This window comes from Sturnira hondurensis, unplaced genomic scaffold (genome assembly GCF_014824575.4).
Source record: "Sturnira hondurensis isolate 20B ecotype Veracruz unplaced genomic scaffold, ASM1482457v3 Scaffold0014384, whole genome shotgun sequence".
NCBI lineage: Eukaryota > Metazoa > Chordata > Mammalia > Chiroptera > Phyllostomidae > Sturnira > Sturnira hondurensis.
The window spans coordinates 12,656,473-12,682,319 of NW_028087015.1; the positions used below are offsets into that span (position 1 = coordinate 12,656,473).

The 25,847-nt window shown below is 43.4% G+C and overlaps 1 protein-coding gene across 2 annotated transcripts; it reads left to right on the plus strand.

The window, feature by feature from the left end:
- The first annotated feature begins 7 nt into the window (after positions 1–7).
- On the plus strand, positions 8–22,121 carry SRD5A1 (steroid 5 alpha-reductase 1). 2 transcript variants are annotated; one of them, XM_037062980.1, is made up of 6 exons: positions 8–467; positions 10,138–10,304; positions 13,325–13,426; positions 15,877–16,027; positions 19,981–20,084; positions 20,297–22,121. In XM_037062980.1, the coding sequence occupies exons 1-5, from the start codon at positions 187–189 to the stop codon at positions 20,045–20,047; spliced, it is 768 nt and encodes a 255-aa protein (XP_036918875.1). In that variant the 5' UTR covers positions 8–186; the 3' UTR covers positions 20,048–20,084; positions 20,297–22,121. The 2 variants fall into 2 exon arrangements, with proteins under 2 accessions (XP_036918875.1, XP_036918874.1); XM_037062979.1 differs by having other exon boundaries at positions 101–467; positions 19,981–20,071; positions 20,284–22,121.
- Positions 22,122–25,847: the final 3,726 nt, after the last annotated feature.

Below are 25,847 nucleotides of genomic sequence, written 5' to 3' on the forward strand. Positions count from 1 at the left end.
TGACTGGTTCAACTAGTCCGAGAGGTTTACTTGCTGTTTCAGAACCGCACCAAAAGGACGCATCCGGACAGGGGCGCCGGCTGCCCTCGCCTGACTCTGGGAACCGCGCCTCGCTCCCTCTCACCTCTGCCTGTGTCTGGCACGCCAGGGCCGCTGGGCGATGGGGCGCGCCTGCGGTCCTCTGCAATGGAGCTGGCGGAGCAGTCCCTGTTGGACGCGCTCTCCTACTTGGAGTGCGCCCTAGGCATCCTGACCTTCGTGTTGCTCAAGTTGGTGGGCTCGCCCTACGGGCGCTACGCGTCGCAGCACTTAGGCTGGCAACTGGCGGCGCCCACCGCCTGGGCGTTGCAGGAGCTGCCCTCGTTGGCCGTGCCGCTCTTCCTGTGCGCTTGCACACCTGCCGAGCGCCTACGCTGGTGGCCCAACCGCATCCTCCTGGCTATGTTCATCGTTCACTACGTGCAACGGTAATGAGCCGCGGACCCGCGCCCCTCTCTGCGCCCGGGGTCTGGCTCTCTTTGCCTGCGTCCCGTCGGCTTGCTTCTCTTTTCCAGTGCCTCTGGCTGCGGCTACGAGAGTTCCCTCCTTCCTTGCTAGTTCCTCCCCACCCGTTCGTCTAGGGCACCTCTACTCTGCTCTCTCCCCCGCCCCCTCCACCCCAGGCACCCTCTCCCTGTTCACCCTTTCCTAGTTTCCTCTCCCTGAGGGATCCCCACTCCTCATTCCCTGTTGTCCTCTCACTACACATCCTGCCCCCCCCCTCCGCCCCGCCGCGTCCCCTGGCTCAGGGAATTAGCTTGGAAATAAGAATTAGTCTGGAAAAGTAGAGGAGATATAGAGGACCTAAAAGGTGGGGGTAATAGAAGAAAGTTTTTTGTAAAATTTCGGCCTAGAAAGTATTAGCTATACAATAATACTGGACTTTGATCAAGACAAGAGTGTCTGGCCAAAGGTGAAACTCCTACACAATATGCGTCCGACTCCTTTTCTACCTTTTCCTTTCGGTGTTCTTGTCAGTCGGGTTGTTTTCTCCTGGCTAGGAGATCGCCTGGAAAGCTCCTTTTTCCGAAAGGACTTTGTGAATTCTCCTGCATAATATTCATGGGCAGAAAGTGGTCACTTTTCAGACTTTCACCTCCACATTATGCATGGTGCCAATGACTGGGAGTGGCTTTCCAACCAGTGATATTAAACATAGATAAAATCTTAAAGATGACTCCCAGATTGTTTGCCTTTGAGAAGAATTTTGTTTTGTTAAATATTTTATTTACTTTTAGAGAGGGGAAGGGAGAGGGAAAGAGAGGGAGAGAAACATCGATGTGTGGTTGCCTGTCACATGCCCCCTTGCCCCCAGCTGAAGACTAGACTTTAGGCATGGGCTGTAGGTTGGGAATTGAACTGGCGACCCTTTGGTTCTCCTGCCCACACTGAGCCACACCAGCCAGGGCTGGAGAAGAATTTTTCAGTGGCTGTGTCGGAGATTTTCAGGTTCTTCTGATAAGTTGGGCTCTCTCTACTTCTTAGGCTTTGGTTTTTACAGTTAAACCAAATGGCTGAATAAAAGCCAGAAATAAACATTTAAAATTTTTGATTCAGATTTCAGAAGGCTGTATAGTTAAGAAGAACATGCTCTGCATCAGGAGAGCTGGTCTCAATTATTCTATGAATGTGGGCAGGTTACTGAACCTCTCTGATTTTGGGTTGCGCCTTACCACACGCACTGCTTAAAGTGGTAGAAAGAAATAAGCATACCTACATATGTGTGTGTTTGTCTGTCTGTGAGGCTCTCTCTGGTGTGATTATTAGGACACAGGAGTCCTGCCTGGTTCAATGGGTCCTCACCTGCTTTTATGCAGGTACTTTAGGCAGAGTCCATGTTCAACAAAACATTTCTGAGACCAGTGCATCTGACACTCCAAGAATATTTCATTAAGCAAAGTTCTGTCATTATGCTGGATATTTTGGTAATGAGGTTGAGCATCACCAAATTTGTGGATGCAGTTTGAATATCGGTAGCTCTCTCATGTCTATATACACTTACTCATGCATATACCAGAACTTGTGTCTGACCATCTGTCTGTTTCTTTAGTGGCTAAAAGCAAGCTTAGGAGTTGTGTTGCCAGGTGTTACCTAACCCTGACCCCTAGAACTTAAGATAATTTACTAAGCTTCTTTCCATCATGTTTCCCTATCTATGAACCAGCCAAATGTCTATACCAGCCTGTGGGACTGGCATTAAAGGCAGCTCCATTAAATGCTTTGAAGGTGTTGGCAAACCTCAATGAGTAATACATGATAAATAATACCATTTTAGATTGCCACGCAAGTGGACAGATCCACGTCCGTACTCTGTGTATCTTTCACACATACTGCTGCCAGCTCTGAGTGCCAATAAAGAACTTCTGAAGAAATGGCATTGGAAATGAAGAGAGCACTTTAGAGAGTTTTGCTTGAAAGCCTGGAACAGAAGATTTTGAACTTAAGGCACGATGTTAAAGCCTCTCTGGGCTCACTCTAGTGAAAGAACAAACACAGCCTTCCAAAGGGCCAGAGTCACTTGCGGGGTTCCACGCAAGGCCCTTGCTCTAGAGACTGCAGGGACTACAACCCCTGGCGCCTGGACCAGTGGCTTTAGAAACTCTGCCCTTGAAAATATGCCCAGTCAGGGACAGTTTTTAAACTGCTGGGTTGTTTTTTATATTTTAAGTCGCAGGTGTTACTGTACACATAGCCTGTCCAATTTGGGGACATTGAAGATTTCCACAGAGAAAAGATAAACATTTTCCATTCTACCCAAGCAACTAATTTATTAAACAGTCATCTGACCTGAGTCGGTGAGCACTTGGAAGAGAACAGAAGCACTAGCTGCATTTAGTACTTGTTACAAACCATACAGCCGAACTGGGGAACAATTAATGGAGACCCTCGTGTATATGAGACAGTGCAGGTGTTACAGGCCTCAATAAGAGAGGAGACTGTAGGAATGAAGCTGGAATCGGGCTGGCGGCAGGAGAAGCATGAACCAGGTGGTGTTTTCCAGAGAGAGACTCTGACTGGGACCGAGTGGTGGCAACTGAACAGAGTTTGGCAAATGTCTGTGAGGGCCCAGGTGCTGAGCTCTGAGGAGGGTGGCCAGGCCCTGCTCTAGATGAGTTTTAGCTTCTTGAGAGAGTTGGGGAGGACAGAAGCCAGGTGGGGGCTTCTCACAGTCAGTGGAAGGGGTATTTGCCTAAAGGACAGGGGAAACCTGGATGTCTTTATGTATTCATCCAGAAAACATTTGCTGAGGGTTGATTCATGCACCTGGCACTGTGGACGTTATCGGGGATATGAAGGTACTTGTCCTTAGGGAGTCGAGTGGGAGACAAACTGCAGAGAATATGTGGGATCTTTTCAGCAAAAGAGCCAGGGAGGGAAGAAGAGTCCTGACTAGAAGGAGAATAGGAGACAGTTGTGGGAAAGAACGCGCTACAACTGACCAGTTTCCTGGTGGATGGGGAAGCACATCTGTGCGAATGTTTTGATCCATGACAAACAACGATGTCCCACTTAAGCACACGCTGTCACTGTCTTTACCATGCCAGTTGGGATCTACAGAGGGAGAGTACTGAATGGCTGCCAGATTGCAGACTTTCAGAAACCCACAAGGCCTGCTCTTTCTGATAGCTACTCTGAGGTGTGTGCTCAGCAGACCCGTGGCCTGGCAGGATTCCTCATTATGATGCCTCAGTGAACTTCACCTACTTCAAATGTGTGTTTCTCCTGCTCAATTCTGTTAATGGCCCCTTGGGGAGAGCCTGGTCCAGCCTCACTTTTAAATGTCATATGGCAGGTATAAAGTTAAAAAACAGAGACCTGGAGTGAGTGAAGGGCACACTGAATCCGTGGCCCATGCTTTGTGGATTCAAATTATTTGAGGAAGGAAAAACTTTTATGCAAAAGTATAAAATGGCAGTGAAATATCCATTGAGATCCTAACCTTGCCTTGAAAATATGAAGTACTTATTTACCTATGTAGCATTATTGGGAACTGTGTAATGTGGTCATCATCGCAAAAGAGTTTTTTTACGGAAGGAAAGACGACAAAAAGGAGCTGACTGAAATCTAGGAAGTGGTGTCTGTTTCAATGACCTCAAATTGTTGAGTAAAAAGTCAAAGTCATTTATTAAAATTATTTTCGGTTGTAAAAATTTAAAAATAGCAAATGATTGCATCTGCTATTACCCAAATTACTTCCAAATCATCAAATTAGGTATTTCCTTGTTTCCCAAATTTGGGGGCCCAGTCGTGGGAGGTGATGTCCAGTTTCTTTTATTTTGAGAATTACTCATTTGCTGAATGAATGCCCTATTTTCTCGCTGGCAGAAAACGGGGGTGTTATTCCAGTTTGTTGGGGAAACATTTCAAGAGAAATTCTTATAGTTTACTCTGTGATTTAAGCAGGCATGAAACTTATTTCTGGGATTATGAAATCTAACTTGAAATGTTTAAGGAACAGTTATTCCAAGTGGTTGGCTGCATTCGACCTCTGAAAGGAATGCTTTCCCTCAAGTCTCTTCCCTTTAAGCAGACCACCTCTAGAAGGCGGGCACAGTGTTTGTTTGCCAGCTAGGTGGTTTCCTGTAGGCATTACGCCTGGTTCCTTGAAAAGTGGAAGAAACCACTCAGTACTGCTCAGGAGGGCGAGAGGGAGGCAGAGACCTCCAGGCCTCACTCCACAGGGAGAACGGACACAGCCTAGCTCTGGTGACTTTCGTTCTTTTGGTGATTCGTTGTCCTTCCTGGGCGCTTATAGAAGGATACTTTTCTCCTCTTAAAATTCACAAATGTCCCCACAGATATTCTCTGTGTTTGCTTACTGATTAATTTTGCCGGATTCTCTCCAAGCCTTCCACTAAACAACTGCAGGTCTTCAGCCCAGGGAATCCTGTTCCTCCCTCTTGTCCACCTGATCTGTTCTGAATGTAATAGGTCAGCACTGACTTAAAGGATTGGTCAGTGTTGTGTACAGGCAAACCTATGGTTGAAATACATGCTCACTGTAGAAAACTTAGAAAATGCAGAGTAATTCAGGAAAGAAAATGAAAACCACCTATAATTCCATTACTGAAAGATAACAATGACAGTGTTTTGCGTGTATCTCATTCCCATCTCTCATTGTTCTTAATAAATTGTTTATTATTTTTTCTAAGCAGTAAAGATACACAAACATAAAAATATATGAAATCTCCTATCCCACTTTTGTCATTTAATATAATTAGTATTTTTCTGGCCTAGCAGAGACACTTACTAAAAGTGACTTCTAACAACTACTTAGTGTGTCATGGTGTGGATAGACAGTGCCAGCTCTGCCCCCACCCTACTTCTGGGTTCTCGTGATGTGGTGGATACCTGGGAAGGTGGCCTTGCGTTCAAGCCTGCCGCATCTGTCTCCATTGCCAGCGCCTCCATGTTCCTCAGAACCTCCAGGTCCTGGTCTGTTAAATAGAGTAAGTAGTAATAGTTTTCAAGTGTCAAAAAAGGTGATCTGCCTAAAGGGCATGCCGTGTGGGCTTAGGAATTACTGGAGACATTGTAGTCAGGAACCATGAGAAGCACTTTCTCCATAGGCCTAACCTTGTAAACTCGCCCCAAAGGAGACACGCAGCAGACTGCCCGGGCCATTGAAGCTCCACAGAGATTCGGGCTTCTGGAAGCTCTTGGCCCACCCTTTCATCAAACGTGTTCCACATTCCCCATTACCTTCCAGATATAAAGACATGCACGTTTGCACAAGTAGTTAAAAATAATTTGATGAAAAGTAAATCTGTTTGTTTATGTGGAACAGAAGGAAAATAAAATGGGAAAATTGTAGCACGGTGGAGAACAAGTGCTGATATCTATCCAACACCCGGACTGATGAGTAGTGCCCTGGGGCCTGGCTAACACTGTGTAGTCTTCAGCTCACTGTCAGCAATGAAAATGGATTTATAACACGTTAAAACTGCTTTCAAATCCAAGTGCTTCATAGTTACTTTTAAAGATGGTTTCCATGTTAAGGGACTTTCAACTTCTGACTTAACTCCTTTTCTGAAAGAGGGGACATGCTCATTTCCCACAGTTCCTACATGAAAGGGTGACTGTGAGTGCAGCTGAGACAGTTTGTGAAAAAAGGCTTGTGAATATCCAGACCTGCTGTAACTGAGACACCTGGACCCTGCACATGCACTGTGACAGGTATGTTAGTCTAGCAGGTGTGCCACCTTTTTTACTGCCTAAGCCTGATCCTGCATCCCCAAGTGACTCTTCACCATGTGATCCTGCCTGGCATCCACTTTGATCCTTGAGCTGCTGCTGTCCCTCTGTCTAGCTGAAGTCTCAGATAAAAGCCATGTCTGGAAGCCACCCTCTCCCTCCATTCTGGCTCCTAATTGGCCCAAGTCAGAGGAGAACCTTTCTGATAACAGCTGCATGGACTCCCAGGGAAAAGCAGTAAAATCAAAGGAACTGACCCCCAAAGGAGAAAAACCAGTCCGAAAGCCGCAGGGAGTAAGCAGAGGGCTCCCCTCTGGAAGGTGCACTGCACCTGGACGTCTGGCTCCTCAAAGACCTGACCTCGTGTGTCATCAGAGCCAGTAGTACTTGGTCCACCTGGGGGTGCTCACGCTTGGAGGACAGGATGGGACGAGTACCTTCTCTCCCTCCTGGAGCCTGCCTTTTCTCTGCCTGACCTTGACTGTGGCATCAGGGTCACCGCTATCCTCTTCAAAGTCAGAGGTTAGAGAGAAGTACATGACACCTGTGGCATCCTTTATAAGGCCATTTCAGTTCATGGTCACTTTTCTGGCATTTACGTGAGACCAAAGAGAGCGGAATCTTCTCTCCTGGCTCTTCATGAATGTCTTTTCCAGGTTCCCCTAGGATGCAGGCTGGGGCAGAAGGCAGGGCCACTCTGCGTAACTGAGGACGTGGACGCACATGGGTGCGTGGTCCCCGCCACAGGCACAAACAAGTCCCAGGCTGCAGCATCTGCCTGAAACCCAGGTGCAGGGGTTTGAGCCAGAGTATTTTCCTAAGAAAGTCGAAGTGATGTTTCCAGAACATAACTGTTTTATTCTAGGGTGACAATGGCAAACTTTTTAAAGAAAGCGGCCAGACAGTGCATAATATAAGCCTTGTGGGTCAACAGGCAAAATAGGGGCTATTGCATAGATATTTATAACCAAAGAGAAAGCAAATGTTCACAAAATTTTTATTGACAAAATTCAAAATACGGTATCTCAGGCAGTTTTGTCCTGCAAGTGTGACGTGAAGGATGGAATTCTCCTTTTGGTGGGTGATGACATGTCACTTCATTGGGCGTCAGGGTTAGTGTTCCCTATTCCCTGAATCTGTAAGAAGCGTTCCTCGTTAGTGCTGATCTGCAGGGAGGTTTTATCTTAGAGAACGTCTTTTCCCACAGGTAGGCATTGCTGATACGGACGTCAGTCGTGAGTTTACGACTTTAATTGAGCTCGTTCATTGCTCCAGAGACATTTATCAAATTCCATTCGATGCTTCTCTTGATATTTTCCTTTTAGGTGTCATTGTTTTTTAGATTAATGTCTTCCAATTGAATATTAGGTGGCAGCTTCCCAATTATACAGTTAAATGATTTTTGAAATATGGAAATCACGGTAAAAAAAACTAGCTTGAGCTTAGAAATTATATCCACTGCTAATTTCTGTGAGAATGGAGACCTCACCCCTTCTTTTAACTTGAACAGCATAGAAAGGAAATAAAGCTTTTGGACATGACTTGTGATTCAAACAATGTCAGTTGCCATTGAAATGCCTTTAATACAGTATAAGTTTTGCACATAAGTGTTTTTTTACCTTATAATTTTGGGTTGAATTCACTAAGAAACATTATTGAGTCCATAGTAAAAGCTAATTTCCAAAGCCCTTCGAAACAGTAATAGTGGATGAGGATAATTTTTCTCGTTAAAAGTTTTTGTTTCAGTTCTGAGCTCAAAGTAGGGTGAAGTCTAGAGGGAATGTCAAATTCTCTGTTAACCCTGTTGGTTCAGTCACATGCAATAGATTGTTCTGGAAAGTACCAAATGATACAGGGAGTAGCATTAAACACCTTACATCTTTACAAGTTTTGTAAATTTATAATGGGTCTATTTTTCTCTTCCATACATTTTTACCATCAGTTGTAACATCTTAGCAGATTCCACTTAGAGTTGTATACAATTTGTGTTTTTCAACTTCTTTGGAAATACTGTCACCTTCAGTTGTTCCACGCAGACTATTTTGAGCCTCATTTCTCAGCCACATCAACCTTGGCATCGAGTCCTTGAATAAACAACTAAGCAGTGTCAGTGACATCCGTGGACCCAACGAGCCAAGGAAGACTGCATGCTCCATCTTGTGCCTCATTTTTTAACTGACTGTCGGCATTGCTTCTGGTGTTCTGACTCCCGTGGCTGCTCTCACGGAAAGGCTGGCCGTGCCAAACAAGTTTGTGTCATCTGGACGTGTTCCTGTGCTGGCTGCTGCAGCTACTCAGTTCCCCATTGGTGTCCGGCTCCCCTTGCTTATCTAATGAGCCACTGCTCACTGCCTGTGGTTGTGGCCTCATTTTCATTCTTTTTGTGTAAAGAAATTCTGCGGTGAAATTCTGTTTTAGATTGTCAATTCTTTTGACCCTTCCTGAGTCGGGGGTACTGTGTGTGGTGAGCGCGGAGTCTGGCAATGCCAGCCTCTCGTGTGTGCTTCCGGCACAGCTGCCATCCCGTTGCGGACCAGAGTGCTCTGTCTCCTGCAGTGACTGCCACACTCCACTGCGCCATCAGGCCACGAAGAGTTAGCTCACGTGTTTTGACATGATGGGTGTCAGTGACACTAGAATGAATTAAATGTGTGCTCCAAGGATATGCCTGGCACCCAAGACACTGTGTCACGGCGATTCGCAGCGAGCAGCCATGTGCAGGGGGATGAATTTGCTGCAGGCTCTGTCATGGCCACTCAGGTCTGCAGGTGCGGCTACAGGCAGTATGTAGACAGGTGACTGGGCCATGTTCCAATACCACTTTATTTACGGACACCAAAACTGAATTTCATATGATTTTCGCGTGACATAAAATAGTCCTTTGATTTTTCCTCTACTATTTAAAAAATGTAAAAACCACTCCTAGCTCATATGCTGTACAAAAACAGGTGGTAAACTGGATTTGCTGATAGCTGATCTGGACTCTGGTCACTACACAGCACTGGACATTTGTGACAGAGGAGGAAAGGAGTGTGAGGGAAAAACAAGAGAGGTTTGGGTTTCACCTTTAAAAGCTGCCAGCAAATGTTTACCGGCGTGCAGAATTCAGCCCTGGACTTGAAACCGAACTGGGAGAACTGCCAAACGTTAGCCACCCTGTAAGATTCTCATATCCTGGAGGGAAATGCTACTTTTGCAGAATGTGTCCTCAAAGTCACTTCTTTAACACTTGTAATTTAGAAACATGTGCATCCTCTTTTCTTCATAAGTTTGTCATTTATTGTTCTTCTATTTTCTCTCTTTAAACTTTTAGTAGTGTGCACCTAAGCCAGTGTTGTATAGCAGAAGAACATAATCTTTGAATTACCCGGGTCAACACTTAGATGTGGCCACACACTAACCCTGTGACCTTGACCAGATTACTTAACTGCTCAGAGTCTTAATCTCATCCTCTCTGTAGTGTGTGTGAAGTGTCTGCTGTGCAGGTAGCTGTAAGGCCTTATAGGTGCTTAGTAACTGAGAGCCATTTGTGACAGTGGTGGGTGATAAAGTGGTGTCCCCCAAATTGTATTGCTCATACTAGAAGGAGCTTCGGGTTTTAGGATAGTGACGATCTTGAGAGTTTCTTGAAACACTGTTTTTTCTCATTCGATGTGTCTTTCACATTCTGTGTAATGAGAATCCTGAGTTTGTGCACCACAATGTATGTTGTTGAAACATGGTTAATTTTTTAATCTAGAAAGTGTATCTTTAACAGAGAGAGTAAATCAATTTGAGTGTTACTGAGAATGATTTTTTGTGCAAGGAAGCAAGATTTTAACCCCAAGAAACTTAAAATAGAACTGTAGGAATACATTCTTGATTGTTGTTGTTTTAATTTAATTCTATTTCTTGTTTCCTAAGGTCCTTGATTTTTCCGTTTCTGATCCGAGGAGGGAAGCCTACACCGTTGTACTCATGTGTGATTGCATTCGTGTTCTGTACCTACAATGGCTACTTGCAAGGCAGATACTTAAGCCAGTATGCAGAGTATGCTGATGACTGGGTCACTGACCCCCGGTTCCTAACAGGTGAATAACCCCAGTGCTGTTTCAGTCATTTCCAGTTAGAAAGCCTGCACTTCTCTGAAAAAGGAAAAAGTCTGTGATGATTTGTGACCCAGCTGCCAGGGGACTGGGACTGGAGTGCTGAGGGTAGAGTCCTGCTCTCCCACCGCACCTGCGCCCACTCAGACACTGAAAGCACAAACACCTGTTCTTAAGGTGAACCTAAGTATAGCAACAAGCTCCAGCAGCTTGAGCGACTGGAAGACTTGTAGAGACTCGGGCACAAATTGGCCCTGTTATCTGAGTCGGCCATGTACCTCCTGCAGTTTTTTCTGGGTCCTGAGAAAAAAATCAGACTGGTCATCTTCCAACAAAGCAATTAGATATTTACAATTATATGAAGTTGAACTTTTACCTTCGGGAAGTTTTGAAATTTTAAAATTTATATCAATTACTATAAATAATGTACCTTTTCAAGTTCTGATTATAACTAAGTTCTGAGCAAAAATGAAAATAAAACCTTAGCCATCAAAAATATTTGCAAGAGTGTTAAACAAACATGATCTTAGGGCTCTTGTTTTTAAGGAGATTTTTGTACATGTTTCTGTAGTTTATCCTCCTGGCATTTAGTAATTCTAACACGTTAGGATGGAACTGGCCCCTGTGGCTACATACTGAGAGGTATGAAATTATCCCTCAAATTTTTAAGCTGCCCCACAGCCTTTTACCCTGAACTCCATAAAGAGTTCTACCTTATATTTTCATTTGTCTTTTTCTCTGAATAAATTCATAATAACAGTAAAAACTAATATTTACTAGTACTTTGTTGTTGACAAAGTACTCTTCCATTTCTCTGTCATGGTATTTTTTTCTATAAATTAAAGTTTTATTCCCAGGGCAGTGCCCTGTCATGCCAGAGAATCCTTATCAGGAGGCGTCTGCTGCTTCACCTGTCAGAGGAGGGTGGACGAGGAGGGTTTTCAAGATCCTTTTCCAGTTCCACAAATCCGTGCCTCCGTGAAACACGAGACTAAACTATGTTGTTTGTATACTAGCCCCACAGAGCTTCTTGGTTTGCCTGATTTTCTTCTGCCTCACCCATCGGAAGGAACGGCCTGGCCCTCAGCCAGGTGCTGCACACGTGCATGCCTGTGTTTCCCCGGTGCCCTAAGAAGGGTAGAAGTTAGGTCCTTTCCCAGGAGAAAGGGAGGCGCAGAGGGCTAAGCGGCTGGTTCATCTAAACTGAGTAACACGCAGAGCAGGGGTTTGAACCTGCTCGCCACACTGAAAGTAGACGGAGGGACAAGAGGGAAGAGATGTTTTAATCTAAAAAGTCAGGGTTTTGATGTTTACTGTGATTCTCACAGGAGTCATTTCTGTGATGAACTGTGTGAATAATTTTGATGAACAATAAAACAAAAGAATCCTCTTGGTCTGTGAATGTGAATGCCACTTAAAGTAGCTCTACAGACAGACCACATCACCTGCAGATGCTTGGAAGCTGGTGTAAAATTTAAGACACCAATAAATTGTGTATAAACCTCTTGGTTCTTTGCAGTTGAACAGGAGGAATCAAAAATGAAAATAAAATGCCAATTGGGAAACAAACTAGGTTACTCTTTTTGTATTATGTTTATTTCACAGAGTCTATAGTTTTTGTAAGAAGACAAACATGAAATTACATGAATAATTAATTGATTACATTTATAATACTTAAGAGTTAAGCATATAATGATGATGATATCATAACAAAAAGTTTTCCAGAGCAGTAAAACTTGTTAGTCTAGAAGATTTTATACAAAAATTTTAAGATCCCCAGAAATGGAATTAAATGCTTAGCTCAGATGAGCACAAATACTCGTTTTCCTGCCAGTCTAGGCAGCAAAGGGAGCTTGTCTCCCAGAAGAGGAATAAAGTAAAGCGTGGAATTCTGAGAACATTTCTTTCTGGAACCTCGCACTGGGGACCACATCACTTAGAGGAGACAACTGACATGCAAAAAAGGTGGTGAATCGGCAATAAATTGATGGATTCGATAAGTGACATAAAACATTAAAGAATTTGGTGCGACCTGTTTAGAAGGAAAGCAGCCTACAGTGGTAGGATCAGAAGGAGGAACTCTTGAGACCCTTACCAGAGACTAGGGCGTGTCGTGGAGACACTACTTAATGCCAGCAGGATGACTGACAAGTAATTAATAATGTTATTCCAAGTATACATTTCTTTCTTATTGAATGAAATGCCACCATAAAGCTGCATCTGCCTTATACATTTTTTAAATATCTCAGAAGAATCACCTCTTTTTTTTATCAAAAGTTATTTCATAAAACACTATTTGGGCATCTTGCCTTTTCTTGTTGGCACTGGTTGATGTAGTACCAGTAAGTCTCCTGTAAGAGATGGCGCCCGTTGGAGACTTTCAGAATGGGAGGGGAGGCTTTCAGGAAGCTGTGAAGTCTCTGGAAGGACATGCGGTGGCTGTGGAGGATGTTGGGAGCTGAGGCAGGCGACCAGACCTAGGAATGCTGGTGGATGAGTGACAGGGAACCCGCAGTGGGGAGGGCCATGGATGTGCGTGAAAATACTCAAACAGGGTTGTAAAGAGAGAAGGGAAGGACCAGAGATCAGCTCCCGGGAACCAGCCCCCCTCAGAGCCCTACGTGCATTGTGCCGGAGCATGCCCTGAGGTGGCCCTCTCCTCTGCCGAAAGGGGGGGCAGCACGGCTCACAGAGTTGGTGTGACCGGTCGTGTTTCTTAGCCATACCAGTCATTCTGGAAAACAGATGGTGCCATCAGGTCAACGTATTTTGACTAGATCAGATCATTAATATTGTCAGAAAAATAAAGCCCTTTTGAGCATACCTGAGAGTAGTAGTTATCCTTGTAAATAAAGGTCAATATTTATTATATTGGTTTTTACTATCAATTATAGCTTATATGTCATACTAATACAATAAAAGAATTAGTGATACTGTTTATTCAAGTATGGGTTTGTAAATTTTGTACTCTCTCAGTCAATACTCTTGTGTATTTTTTTCTTCAGGTTTTGCCCTGTGGTTAGTAGGCATGCTGATAAACATTCACTCAGATCACATCCTAAGGAATCTCAGGCAGCCAGGGGAGACTGGATACAAAATTCCAAGGGGTATGTACTGAAAATGGAGATGAAATTCATTCTAAAATTGCTTTGCGTGGTGCCTTGCTATTTTAGTTTTGCCAGATCTGATAACTGAAATGTAGTGTGTATTAGCCATCATTTTGTTTGTTTGTTTTTTAATCCACACCCAAGGACATGCTCATTGATTTTTAGAGAGAGGGGAATGGAGGAAGAGAAACATGAATATGAGAGAGAAACATTGATTGGTTGCCTCTCATACACGTCCCCACCAGGGACTAAACCCCCAACCCAGGCATGTACCCTGACCGAGAATTGAACTCACAACATTTTGTTGCATGGGACAATGCTCTAACCAACAGAGCCACACTGGCCAGGGCCTAGTTTTTAATATGAGTGACTATTATTAATTGCAATCATTATGATTGTTGCTTCATTAAAGTGATAAAGTTTGGCTAACTAAATGCTCATTAACCAAAAGGAAACTACGTACCTCTGGAAAGAGTGAGTATAAGGAAGAATTTATGGTTTACAAGGGATATTTTATACTTTGTTTTTAAAAGTATTATAGGATAGATACCTCGACTGACCCTCCCTCTGAAAACAATTAAAAATGTTGGATGAAATTTGGGAGTGGGGTGGCTCGAGTTTCTTTACATATAAAATGGAGATAATAAAATCTACTTTCTTAGGTTAGTTGAGAGCTATTATTGTTCATAATATATAAAGGGTTAAATTAAATCAATAAGAAAAAGGCAAGCAAACCAGTAGATGCTCGATATCAGTAAAAACCTGTCTGCCCTTTTCATCTTATTTTCAGCTATTTCTTGGCACATTTTCAGTATATCAAGTTTCTTAGTCCATATTATCTTTAAATTGGCTTTGTAGTTCTTGGCTTCATGCTTTGCTGTCACTGGTTGAATTTTTAAAAGGTCTTTTTAAACTCATCAGTGTAGTGTCAGAGAAGGAAGTCAAGGTCAAAGGGCAAAGCCCGGGTCCTGGCCTCCAGAGCACACCTGTGAGAATCGGTGGCCCCCCGCTGTGCTCATGGTGCTCTGCAGCCCAGTCCACACCACTCGGGGCTGGAAACACCTCCAGCCATGAATTACGATCCACACAGTCCTGGTGAGTGGTGCCCTCATGCGTGGGCCAGGGCACACCCAGCTCCCCAAAGGGACCTGCCGTCTACTAAGGCCTAAGAAGGCCCCACAGAGCACGTGCCAAGGAATAAGAGCCATACTCAAAGGCTGCGGACCATTGAAGAAATCCAGCACTGAGAGTGGTAGCACGATTAAATGTGAGAGACCTCAGGCCTTAGTGGGAATAGGAATAGATCATACAGTGAATACTTAATGTTTAAGAAAATTAAAAGGGATTGAAGTTATGAGTAAAAAGAGTATATACTATTAAAAGGACTAAGCAGTAGTTAGAAACCAGTAAAGCTTCTAAAAAAGAAACCAAGTAGGTTAGACTAAAACTTCGATGGAGCTGGGAAGTACACAGCCATACTTAGGTTGGAACCCTTCTACTTACCTATCCAGAAACTATACAAGGAGAATAGCAACCTAAGGAACAAATGACAAAAATTTTTTATGAATCTCAAATTCCTTAAACTGAGGCCCTGAGGGTGACCACCAGGCAAAATGTGCACCTCTGCCCTCTGGCCTCTGGGCCTTTGCTTTTCCTGCCTGGAGGGCTCCCACCCCCACAACTGTAGCCCGACCCTCCCAGGACGTCTGGGATCAACCTCACCTGCTGGGGGAGGCCTGTTCTAGGCACTGTTTGTGACCATGACCTCCCTCTACTCCCAGCTCAACTTCTGGGCCCTCCCACCCTGCTCTGCTCCCCACAGGACTCCACACCCTCTGCCATACTCTGTGCTTTCCTTGTTTAGTACACCAAGGTCTAATGTTCCAGATGTGGGGGGCAGGGGAAATCTAGTCCACAGCATTGTACAACCCAAGTGCCTTGACCACGGTCTGTCCTATAATGTAGACTCGACGAATTGGTATAGATTTGATGAGTGGTGAGTGAATGAGTGAATGAATGAGTAAATGGATCTGTCTTTGGAAATTAATATTGTCTTCAATCTTGGTCTAGAGTTTTATACACATCCATTTTATTAAGCTAGTCCATTAACTGTTATTCCGCATTCTCTGTCCTTGCTCAGATTTTCTCAGTTTGATACATTAGCTAATGAAGTGATATATATTGAAGTGTATGAAAACTGTAGCATTTTCTATTCAGATAAATAGGTAGATATTAGTACAGGTAGGTAGTTACTACCAGAAATTGTGATATGAAATAGTAAAACCAGTAATGTTGGATATGCTTCATTGATTAATATTCTATAAAAGTTGTATTTTTCCATAATTGAATTTATCTTCTCCAAGCAAGTATTCACCCTTATCTCTTAAGTCAGGTGTTTTCTGGGCATCACTGTGTAGTCATTGCACCTCTGGGTCTGTGCTTTCTTCCAGGAGGCTTGTTTGGATACGTGAGCGCAGCCAACTACTTTGGGGAATTGGTTGAGTGGTGTGGCTATGGCCTGGCCAGCTGGTCTGTGCAAGGCGGGGCTTTTGCTCTGTTTACCTTTTGTGTTTTGCTCCCCAGAGCACAAGAGCACCACCAGTAAGTTTCAAAACACTTTTCAACATTTTAAATTTGTTCTCTGACCTTATTATACCTGTGTTAAGGTTAGATTTTTGAAATGTATTAATTTGAATTGCAGAATCTCATTCTATGTCATGCTTTGGCTAAAAAGCTCAAAATCACACAAATATCTGAAGAATAACTCAGCAACAAGGAATCATCAGATACACGTCAGCTTATTTTATTCACCCTATTCTGAGCCTCCTTGAATTTATGTGCTGGACACTGGACTCAATAGTTAAGTTCAATGTCAAGCAGGGAATCTGACTGGCAACGTGCTACTTACAAGGAGGAATGCTGACTGCACAGTAATGGGAGTGCAGAAGGCCCACAGCTGGAGGGAAGGGCCAGTATATCAGCCCTCACGGAGCCCCTTCACACAGGCGCTCCCCACTGTGCTGACCTGGGGTCAGTGCACTCCCCACATGACATTCAAATGCCTTCCTTAGAAGCAGGAAGGTTCATACTCTAAGCAGGCTTGGCTGAAATAACATATCAGCACTTCAGACTGTAAATACATTACAAAGTCTTAGAAAATGAATAAAAACCGAAGCCACATTTTGGGCATCAACAGTGACAATGACAGCCTGCTGATCTCAGCCCAGCAGGAGTCCCCATGGGCCTGAGAATCTGCTCCCCCACCTCCTCCTTGACCACCTTCCACGGCTGCCATCGCCTCTGGGGGAAGATGCTCCTCCTGGACTTTTGTTGTGTTACAGTTTAAGAAGCAAATATTGGCTAGTTTCTAGTAATAAAAACAAATGAGTTGATGCTGATATTTTAAGAAACTGGATCAGGGGAAGATAGAACAAGAACATGCAAGGTCACTTGTAAAGATCTTTGAAAGTGGAACAGGAAAATCCCTCCCAACATCTGAATGTGAAACATCTGAAACTAGGAAATATATAATTCCATTTTTGAGGTATTCTTTGCATAAAGATTCATGAATTGAAAGGGCTGTTATTTGGTACTTAAATTAATGTTTTTGTAAAACCAATTTTAATTGCTGAATACTGGGTCAATTCAGTTTAGTGGAAGTATGTTTACAAATGCTGGTTTTGTAAGCTGAAGACAAAATGAAAGCTATTTTTTAAAATAAACCAGTGAAGCCATTTAATGAGCCCATCAGATACACTAGTTCTGAGAGAAAACAGTCCATGGGGCTCAGCCTGCAGCACAGCAGCATTTTGTTACAACAGATTTGTCTGTAACTGCCTGACACAAAGTGTTTAATTCACAAACGATTGTCTTGATCGTTAAGCCCCAAGCCAGACACAGTGGGTCAGCTGTGCTGAGTGCTGACAGATATTCTAGGGGGAGGGCAACGCTTCAGGGAGTTGTGAGGAGGCCTTTTTTCACATGGCTTCCTTCCCGCCAGCCTTGGGCAGCACACTTAGGCACTGGACCAGGCAGAGCACGGCCACATACGCTTCTGCAGCTGTTAGGTGACAGGCCGAGCACAGATGTGGGCTTGTCACGTCCCAAAGCTGCACCCTGGATCCCAGCCAGCGAGGACAGCCTCAGAGGGGCCTCTGTTGCAATAATGATCACATGCTTACCTATTTGTTAAGTTTAATGTCACTTAAAAATGAATTCAAAGTGTCTTTAAGGCACTCTGATGGATAGTGTAATGATTTAAAGAATAAGGACACACAAGAATATGAAGTGCTGCCTTGGTTTCACAGCCCCATTCATCAGCCCATTCATCATCACACGCAAAGAGCATGACTTGTGAGCACTTGCAAATGTGTATTCAGCTGTCACTGACCTGTCTCCACTAGAGCAAGACTTCCATGGGAGAGGTTTGGGAACATGAAGCTGGTGAGCCAGAAAAGCAGGAACTGCTTTGAAGAATTATCTCAGATTCAGCATAACCTGAATGTGATGAAATGTGCAGTCCTTGGCTAGGGGTCATTTCACTTTCACCCGGAAGGCAAGGGGGCTTTAGGTCAGGCCCCACAGTGAAAAAGACAAAAATTGATACCCAGCCGTGGTCTTTGTCACATAAGTGACAGCATTTGATTCTAGACATAGAAAAATGAGTGAGAAAAATAATAGATATCATGCTGCTTAATCCCATTTAAAAAATACTTATGCCTCTGCCTACAATTATAAATCTTCAAATATAATTTATTGATCTCAGTGATTAAATAATTGAGGAAATTTAATCATATAGCAAAGTATATTTTATTCCTAGAAGATAATTCCTGTGCAATAAGTTTAACGTATTTGACAAGCATAGCCCTGCTAGTGAGAAAGTGCTGCTCCAGGAAAGGCTCTTCGAAGCAGCACAGGGCACCCAGCCCGCTGCCCAGGGAGCACGCCGCCCAGCGCTGTCTCGGGTCCTCTGGCACCCTGCCAGTGCGTGTGGCTGTGGCTGTCCTGCTTTCTTGAATTTTAAGCTGTCCTTTGGTACCACTCTTGCCCTTTAGAGGCTAATGTGTTCCTTTTCAATGGGGAGTTTCTAGGAGAGAGGAGCTTGCCTCCTGCCTCGCTGGACACAGTGCCCAGTGTGGGTGACTCATGGGGAAGCTCTTAGGAACTTGCTCATGGTCCCTGTCCTAGGTCTGCAGCAGGCCATCTTAGTCCATTCAGGCTGCTGTAACGAAAAGCACCATAAAGTAGGTGCCTTAAGCCCCTCTTCTGGGTTGCCGGCAGTACCTTCTTGTGTCCTTAGATGGCAGGAGCGAGGAGCTCTTTTGGGCCTCTTATCAGTGCGCTAATCCCATCATGTAACTCCAGCCACAGGACCTAATCACACCCCAAATCCTCACCTAATACCCATCACCTGGGGGTTGGGCTTTTTTAACTTATAGATTTGGGGGGAGTGCACATTCTACAGTTCACAGACCTATGAAAACTCGGTGGCTAATGAGTCAGTATGTGTATTATTGCATGTTTGCGTACTTCGCACTGTTGTCTGTGGCCACATCTGCCACGGCACTCTAGTCTGCAGCGTGTCACGCTGTTAGAAAAGGCCATTGTTGCTATGGCTGACCCGCAGGTCCACTACCCAGTTTCTCAGGACTTTCCTCATCCTTTTGGGTGCACAGACAGCATCTGAACGCAAACACGGTAGTCTCTCATAGTCCTCTGTTTTGGATTGTAGCATTAATAAGCCTCTCCAAAATCTAAGATCGACAGGACTTTGTTCACTCACTGTGTGTGCTGTTGTCAGATATTGCTGCATGTTAACAAATAGCTAATCATTTTCTGTCATGGTTTTTATTCTGTTTAACCTTCTTTTGTGCTTATGGAAACTCCATTTTTCTATTTCTTCATCGTGTCAAAATATTTAAAATTTTTACTCTATCCACTTAGTTTCCACCCTTCCCAAATAGCTGTTATCCCAAAACAAATGAATATGCCTTTGTTGACATAATTTATATCAAAATGAAAAATACCTGTTTGTTCTGAGTACAGGGCCCAATTGTGGATGACCCCATGTTGCATTTTCTCAGGGCTGTTTGACTGTCACTTGGTTGGGTACCCTTTCCACAGACCATGGGTCTGAGGCAATAGTTCTCTCTTGGGCTCTGGAGAGAACTGTCAGAGTCAGCAGAAGATAATTAAGATGCACCTACGGATTCCTCCTCCCCCCTGTCTGCTTGCTCCCCGGGTCTGGGAAATGGCTCCGCCATATGCTAATCAGCATCTTTGTCACACATCAGTAATTATTCTTGCCGACAAGGAGCGAACTATATGGGCCCCTTCTTGTGAATCACACTTTATAATCCCTAATTATTTACTCATGATATAGACAAAATCAACCTATGTATCTGAAATGCCAAAGTTTTTATAATTACTACTTTTTAAAACTCTCTATGCCATTATGATAAAAAATGTTGTTCCTTTTGTTAGTGTTTTGTTTGTTACATGTTTAAGTCACAAAATTATTTTCTTTTTTGTAATGTCCTTTTTTCTTATTGTAGGTGGTACCTTCAGAAATTTGAAGATTATCCGAAATTCAGAAAAATTCTAATTCCATTTTTGTTTTAAGTCTATTATCAGTGGAACTGCCTTCTACTTGAAGCATTTTTTAAAATTTTGTTTATTTATCTTCAGAGGGGGAAGAGGAAGGAGAGAGGGAGAGAAATATCAGTGTATGGTTGCCTCTCGTGTGTCCCCTGCTGGGAACTGGCCTGCAACCCAGGCATGTGCCCTGACTGGGAATTGAACCGCAATCCTCTGTTTTGCAGGCCCACGCTCAATCCACTGAGCTACACCAGCCAGGGCTACTTGAAGCATTTTGATGATATTTCTCTAGGGATTGTATAAATGAATTCTTTGTAATTTTCCTGCTACTTCGTCTTTTTCAAGATTGGCCCTAAGAATTGTTTTTCTAGTAAATTTGTAAGCAACCTAACAACAAACTGATCAAACTGAAATATAGGTCGAAGTATTGTACAGCAAACCAGGGCGGGGATCTGGAGCTTTGGGCAATTGCTGCTGAGCATGTCTCTGATTTTGGACTTACCTCTGTTGGTTATGTCCAGTGAAGTGTGAGCAAGACCAGAATGTACGTGCCGAATTTGAAGGCTTCTGTGGATCAAAACCTTCCACTACCCCTAGAACAGTTCTTTCAAGGTGAAAGTCAATGTCGTCTCTTCCCACCACAGAGGCATGATCTGTCTTCTAGGTCCCTCTCGTTCCACTGGGTCAGAGAGGCCTGGGGTACCCACAGTGTAGTCAGGGACTCAGGGAAACATGTGGGCTCTCTCTGTGGAGTGCTGTGCAGGCAGAGATTTTCGGGATGGAGAAAGGAGATGCAGGAGGCCCAGGTGAGGCCTGGACAAAAGGCCTGCTCCAGCCTGGCCCACCAAGTGAGGATACAGGCAGGGCAGGGCCGGACACAGGGCCGGCATTTACAAGGAGCAAGCTGTTCTGTCCCTCACAAAAGGGATTTTGAGGGAGCCAGAGGGTGGGAGCAGGTAGGTGGAGCACGGCAGACTGCACCCCCTCCAGCTACCTGTGAACCCCCAGTCTCAGGCCACTCACTGTAAGCCGTCACTGTTCTCTGATCTGAGATGCTCTTCTTCCTTTTCTTCTAACTTCTAGGTAGAACTAGAAATTTTGAAGGCACTTTTTTTAAGTACCTCTCAAGCATTTCAAAATGATACCTTGAAGCAGAATTTCTTGCTTTAGATGTACTTGAAAGGGCCTCTAAGATAAATGGCAGTGATAAAATTTACTACCCATGGCCTGATATTTAAAAGAAATCTCCAGTGAGAAGGCTGTTGACTCCAGGCTCTCCGTGAAAATCTAATGACTTCATGGTAAAGGTCCCCTCCCTCTTGGGACAGTGCTGCCTCCACAGTCGCTGCCACCTTTGCTGACATGGAAACTGGAAGAGAAGTTTAAGAAACTGTTCACTTCCGATCCACTGACAGTACCTAGGTTGCAGGAGTCCTCCACCACACACCTGAGGTGGTGTCCCGTCGGTGTACTCACAGCCACCTTTGGGCTGGCAGCAGGCCCTGGGCCCCCCAGCTCTCCAGACCCCCAGCGCCCATCCCATCAGCTGCCCCCCACCCTTCTCGAGCCTGCCTCCCTCGGGAGCTGTCACAGAAATTCTGCTCTTCGTGGGATCCTTAGGGGGGAGAGTCACACGGGATGCCGCTGTGCTTCATTTTAACTGAAAATGCTTTTGTGGAGAAACTTTGTTATTAAATGAACTTTGCCTTTTTCTGACCAAACAGTTACTTGAAACCTTAAAGCAATAAATGGGATCTCAGGAAAACTCCAATGACTGAGACAGCCTTGATGGGTTAGGGCTCCTCCCTGAGTTCTGGGTGGTGCACCTGGCCAGAAGGATGTGTCTGAAGCCAGAAGCTCGCTGTTGAATGTTCCTTCTAGAAGCGGCTGCTGTTTGGAATGGCCCACGTGTACAGAAGTTAACCCGAGATTTGGTGCAGGGTCTCAGCTTTCCCCGCACAGTGGGTGGATTACTAATGTGGGAAGGAATCCTCTTCTGTCTGGTCTCTACCCTTTGTTTCCTTATAGCTTAGTAAATTGTCTTCAGTTGTGTTAATTGTACTAAGGAGATTAATAAAAACTGTCACAAGTCCACTCATTTTTACTGTAGTCTTCATTGTCACTCTCCTGCACTGACAATTCTTCACTCTGGTTCAGATAGTCACATTTTTGCCCTGAAAACTTCCCACCTACATTAAGTTAACGTCGTAATATCAGATATTCTCACCTGTCTCAGTGGAACTGTGTAACATTCTTTCTATACATCTTACGCACTTCTGTTAAGATTATTTTTAGATATTTGACATTTTATTTGCTGTGAATGACAATGTGTCTCCAAATGTTTTTTCTAACTAGGATAAATTAAAGCTAATGAGGTTGGTATGTTTGTCATATCTAGCCATGGTCCTGAAATTACTCGATAAATTCCAACTTTTCTTGTTATTCCTAGGTTCTGTAACTTCACAGTCATGTCATATGCAAATATCTCAAGTTCTTGTTTCGCAACATTTGAAGCTGATCCTTTCATTTGCTCCTTATATGAGGAAGAAATTGAAGTACACTTTGAGTAATCAAAGTAGTCATCAGGATTCTTGTGTGACTTTAACAGGAATGCCTTTTTTTTGAGATGATTGTTGAGCATCCTTTTATTTTTGTTACATGGCTATTGGTCTGTTTTTTACTTTAGACACTGGGTTTATTTCTTCACTTTTTTTTTAATTCTGTTTTTCTCTTGAGATTTTCAAACGTACTTAATACAGATCAGAATATGAGCGTGTTTGCCAACAGGCGGAGTGGAGATGGCAAACTGGAGGCATGTCCTCACTGACATTCTCATCTCATGGGTTATTCATTAGATGCTCAGGCTTTTCTGTTGTTTTACTCTCAACTTTTATTATGGTAATTTCCTCTGTATTTCCTAATTTATTATTATCTGCTTTCTCTCATTCTCACTGCGTAATTCAGGGGGAACATGTTCATTACTGCCTAGAAGGAATGCTTCATGCATTGATTTTCTCAGCAAGTATTTCTTTAGCTTGTAAGACTTTTTTTCTGCTAAGTAATACTGACCACATTTCCTTCAGTTTAATGTTTCTATCATTGTAACTCAGGTGGTCTCCAGCGGTATAGGTTTGTTTTGACCTAAATATTTTTAGGAAACTAATATGTATTTAAAGTAATGCTTTTTACTTTTCAAACACTTGGAGATTTTATTTACAGGATTTTTTGGTTCATTTTTGCATGTGTGGAGAGAGATTATTTATGCAGAATTTTCCTTTGTGGATATAGAGTTTTCCTATGTAGCCTCAAGCTTTTTATAATAATATTAACATTTTTATAGTTTATGCTGTTTGTTATTCAGACATACTAATTACATTGTTGAAATTCTCTGCAAGCTTATTCTTTCAAATTTTCCTTGTATTTCTGCTTCTGTTTACTTTATGTTTTAATGTTTTTGCAGAACTTTCCACCTTACATTCTGTACGTGTTACCAATATTGAGATAATCTCGCTACTTCTGGCTTTGAATTCTCCTTTGATAAGAATATTGCCACTGCATTTTTTGTTGATAAATTCATCTGGTATTTCTTTACTTATCCTCTCATTCCAAGTTTTTAAGTGTTACTTGTTTTGTTTTTTTTAAAAAGATTTTATTTCTTTTTAAAGAGGGGAAGGGAGGGAGAAAGAGAGGGAAAGAAACATTGATGTGAGAGAAAAACATCAATCAGCTGCCTCCCGAATGCTCCCCAACCAGGAACCGAACCCACAACCCAGGCATGTGCCCCAAGCCAAACTGGCAACCCTTCGCTTTGTAGGTCAGCACTAACCAAGCCACACCAGTCAGGGCTAAACGTTACTTGTTTTAATTGTCTTGAGCAACATAATAAATGGACTTTGCCATTTAATAAGTTAGCTCAAATTATCTTACTAATTGCTATACTGAAATGTTCTGTATTATGTTTTCTGTTTTTGTTCATTTGCAGCTTCCTTTGTTTATTGACTGTAGTGATTTGGAAAGGACATTTACTTTTTTTTAAAACATTAGGAGTAGTTTTTGTGTTTTTTAAGGAGTACACTTAAAAAGTTCACAGTTAAACATATGTTTTTACTTCTCCTCGTGACCCCTCTTGCCATAGCTCTGGTGTGGGAGGGAATGGCCCCATTGAGAGAGTGGGAGCGAGTTATGGCATCAAACCACAGCACAGGTGGGAGTGGGGACAAGAGGTGCTGCTCCGATGGTAAGTGTGCCCATAGTGTGCCCTGTTCCATGGTAAATCCTAAATGCTAGGGCTTCTGGCAGGGGGAAGTGACATGGTGACATCCAACTGGAGTCTGTGCGTGGGGCAGACGGCATGGTCCCCTCCATTCCTGCTGCTGCAAACGGCACATGAAGCCCAGAAATGAGCTATATACCCATTCCCAGGGAAAAGCAAGGTGGGTGGGGGAAGGGGCAGCAGGGGCCTCATAAAATTAAGAGATGAGGTGTGTTGGGAAGACCAGAGCACCTAGATAATTGGCGTGCCAGAAAAGAACAGTTCTACCTATTTTGGTCTTTAAAGGTTGTCCAGCGTGGTGGTTTGTCACCTGCCTGAGGAATGGACCCTGCAGTTACAGGCTCCTCCTACTTAATCATTGCTGGTGTTCTTGTGTTTTGTTTTAATGTGAAATGACAACCAAGAATAACTGGACACTTAGAAAAGTCTACATGTTTAAAAATTGACTATTTAAAAAAAAACATTCCAGGAGCAAAGGGAAATATTTTAAAAAATTGTCTCTCCTTGAGATTTTTTTGTCCCAGATGAGTGGACAAATTATGGGACATTGTGCATTGGAATATAACAGCAGTGAAGGCTTGGACTAGTGATGTAGATTTATAAACATTATATCTGATTAAGGTTTTATGTCCAAATATGTAAGGAACTCACATTTCAGTGATAAAATATTTTAAGACAATTTTAATAAGCAAAAGATTTAAGACGTGTCACCAAAGAATACATACAAATGGCAAATAAGCACATGCAAAGATGCTCACATCTTTGTCATCGGAACTGCCAATCAAATTACAATGAGATACCATTACCCATCTCTTAGAATGACTAAAGAGAATGACCAACACTGGATTGTGCTTTTACGTTCATGATTAATTCCTTGTGTGGGGCTGCCCACAACACGTGGTCATTTCGGTACAAAGTGCATGGGGGATTGGAGAAAAAGCAGTAAGCGCAAGTGTGCAGAGGGCCTACCAGCCAGAAGTTATGGAGACACTCTCCCCTCAAACTACACAGCACTCACTGGGAAATGGGTGCCCAGGTGCCAGGCATGAATTGACACAGAACTTCACATGACCCTGAGCTGGAGGATAGCCACAGGTGTAAAGTCAGGGTCATTGACAATCTGCACACTGAATGTACGTAGCCTTCTTCACCCAATCCACTACCCCCAAATTCAAGTAGCCAGCACAACACATGCACACAGACAGGAAATTGGTGGAATCTTTTCTGGAAAAACTCCAGGGGAAAAAGTAAAAGACTGCCCTGGCTGGTGTAGCTCAGTGGGTTGAGCGTGGGCCTACAAATCACACAATCGCAGTTCAATTCCCAGTCAGGGCACATGCCTGGGTTGCAGGCCAGTTTCCAGTAGGGGACTCACAAGAGGCAACCATACATTGATATTTCTCTCCTTCCCTTCCCCTCTAAAGATAAATAAGTAAAATATTTTTAAAAAGTAAAAAATACAAGACTGGCAAATTACAGTGGTTTCTTAAAAAATTTTTTTTTTAAATTACAAAGGCATGGCAAGAATGTGGAGGTTCTGGAACTCACATA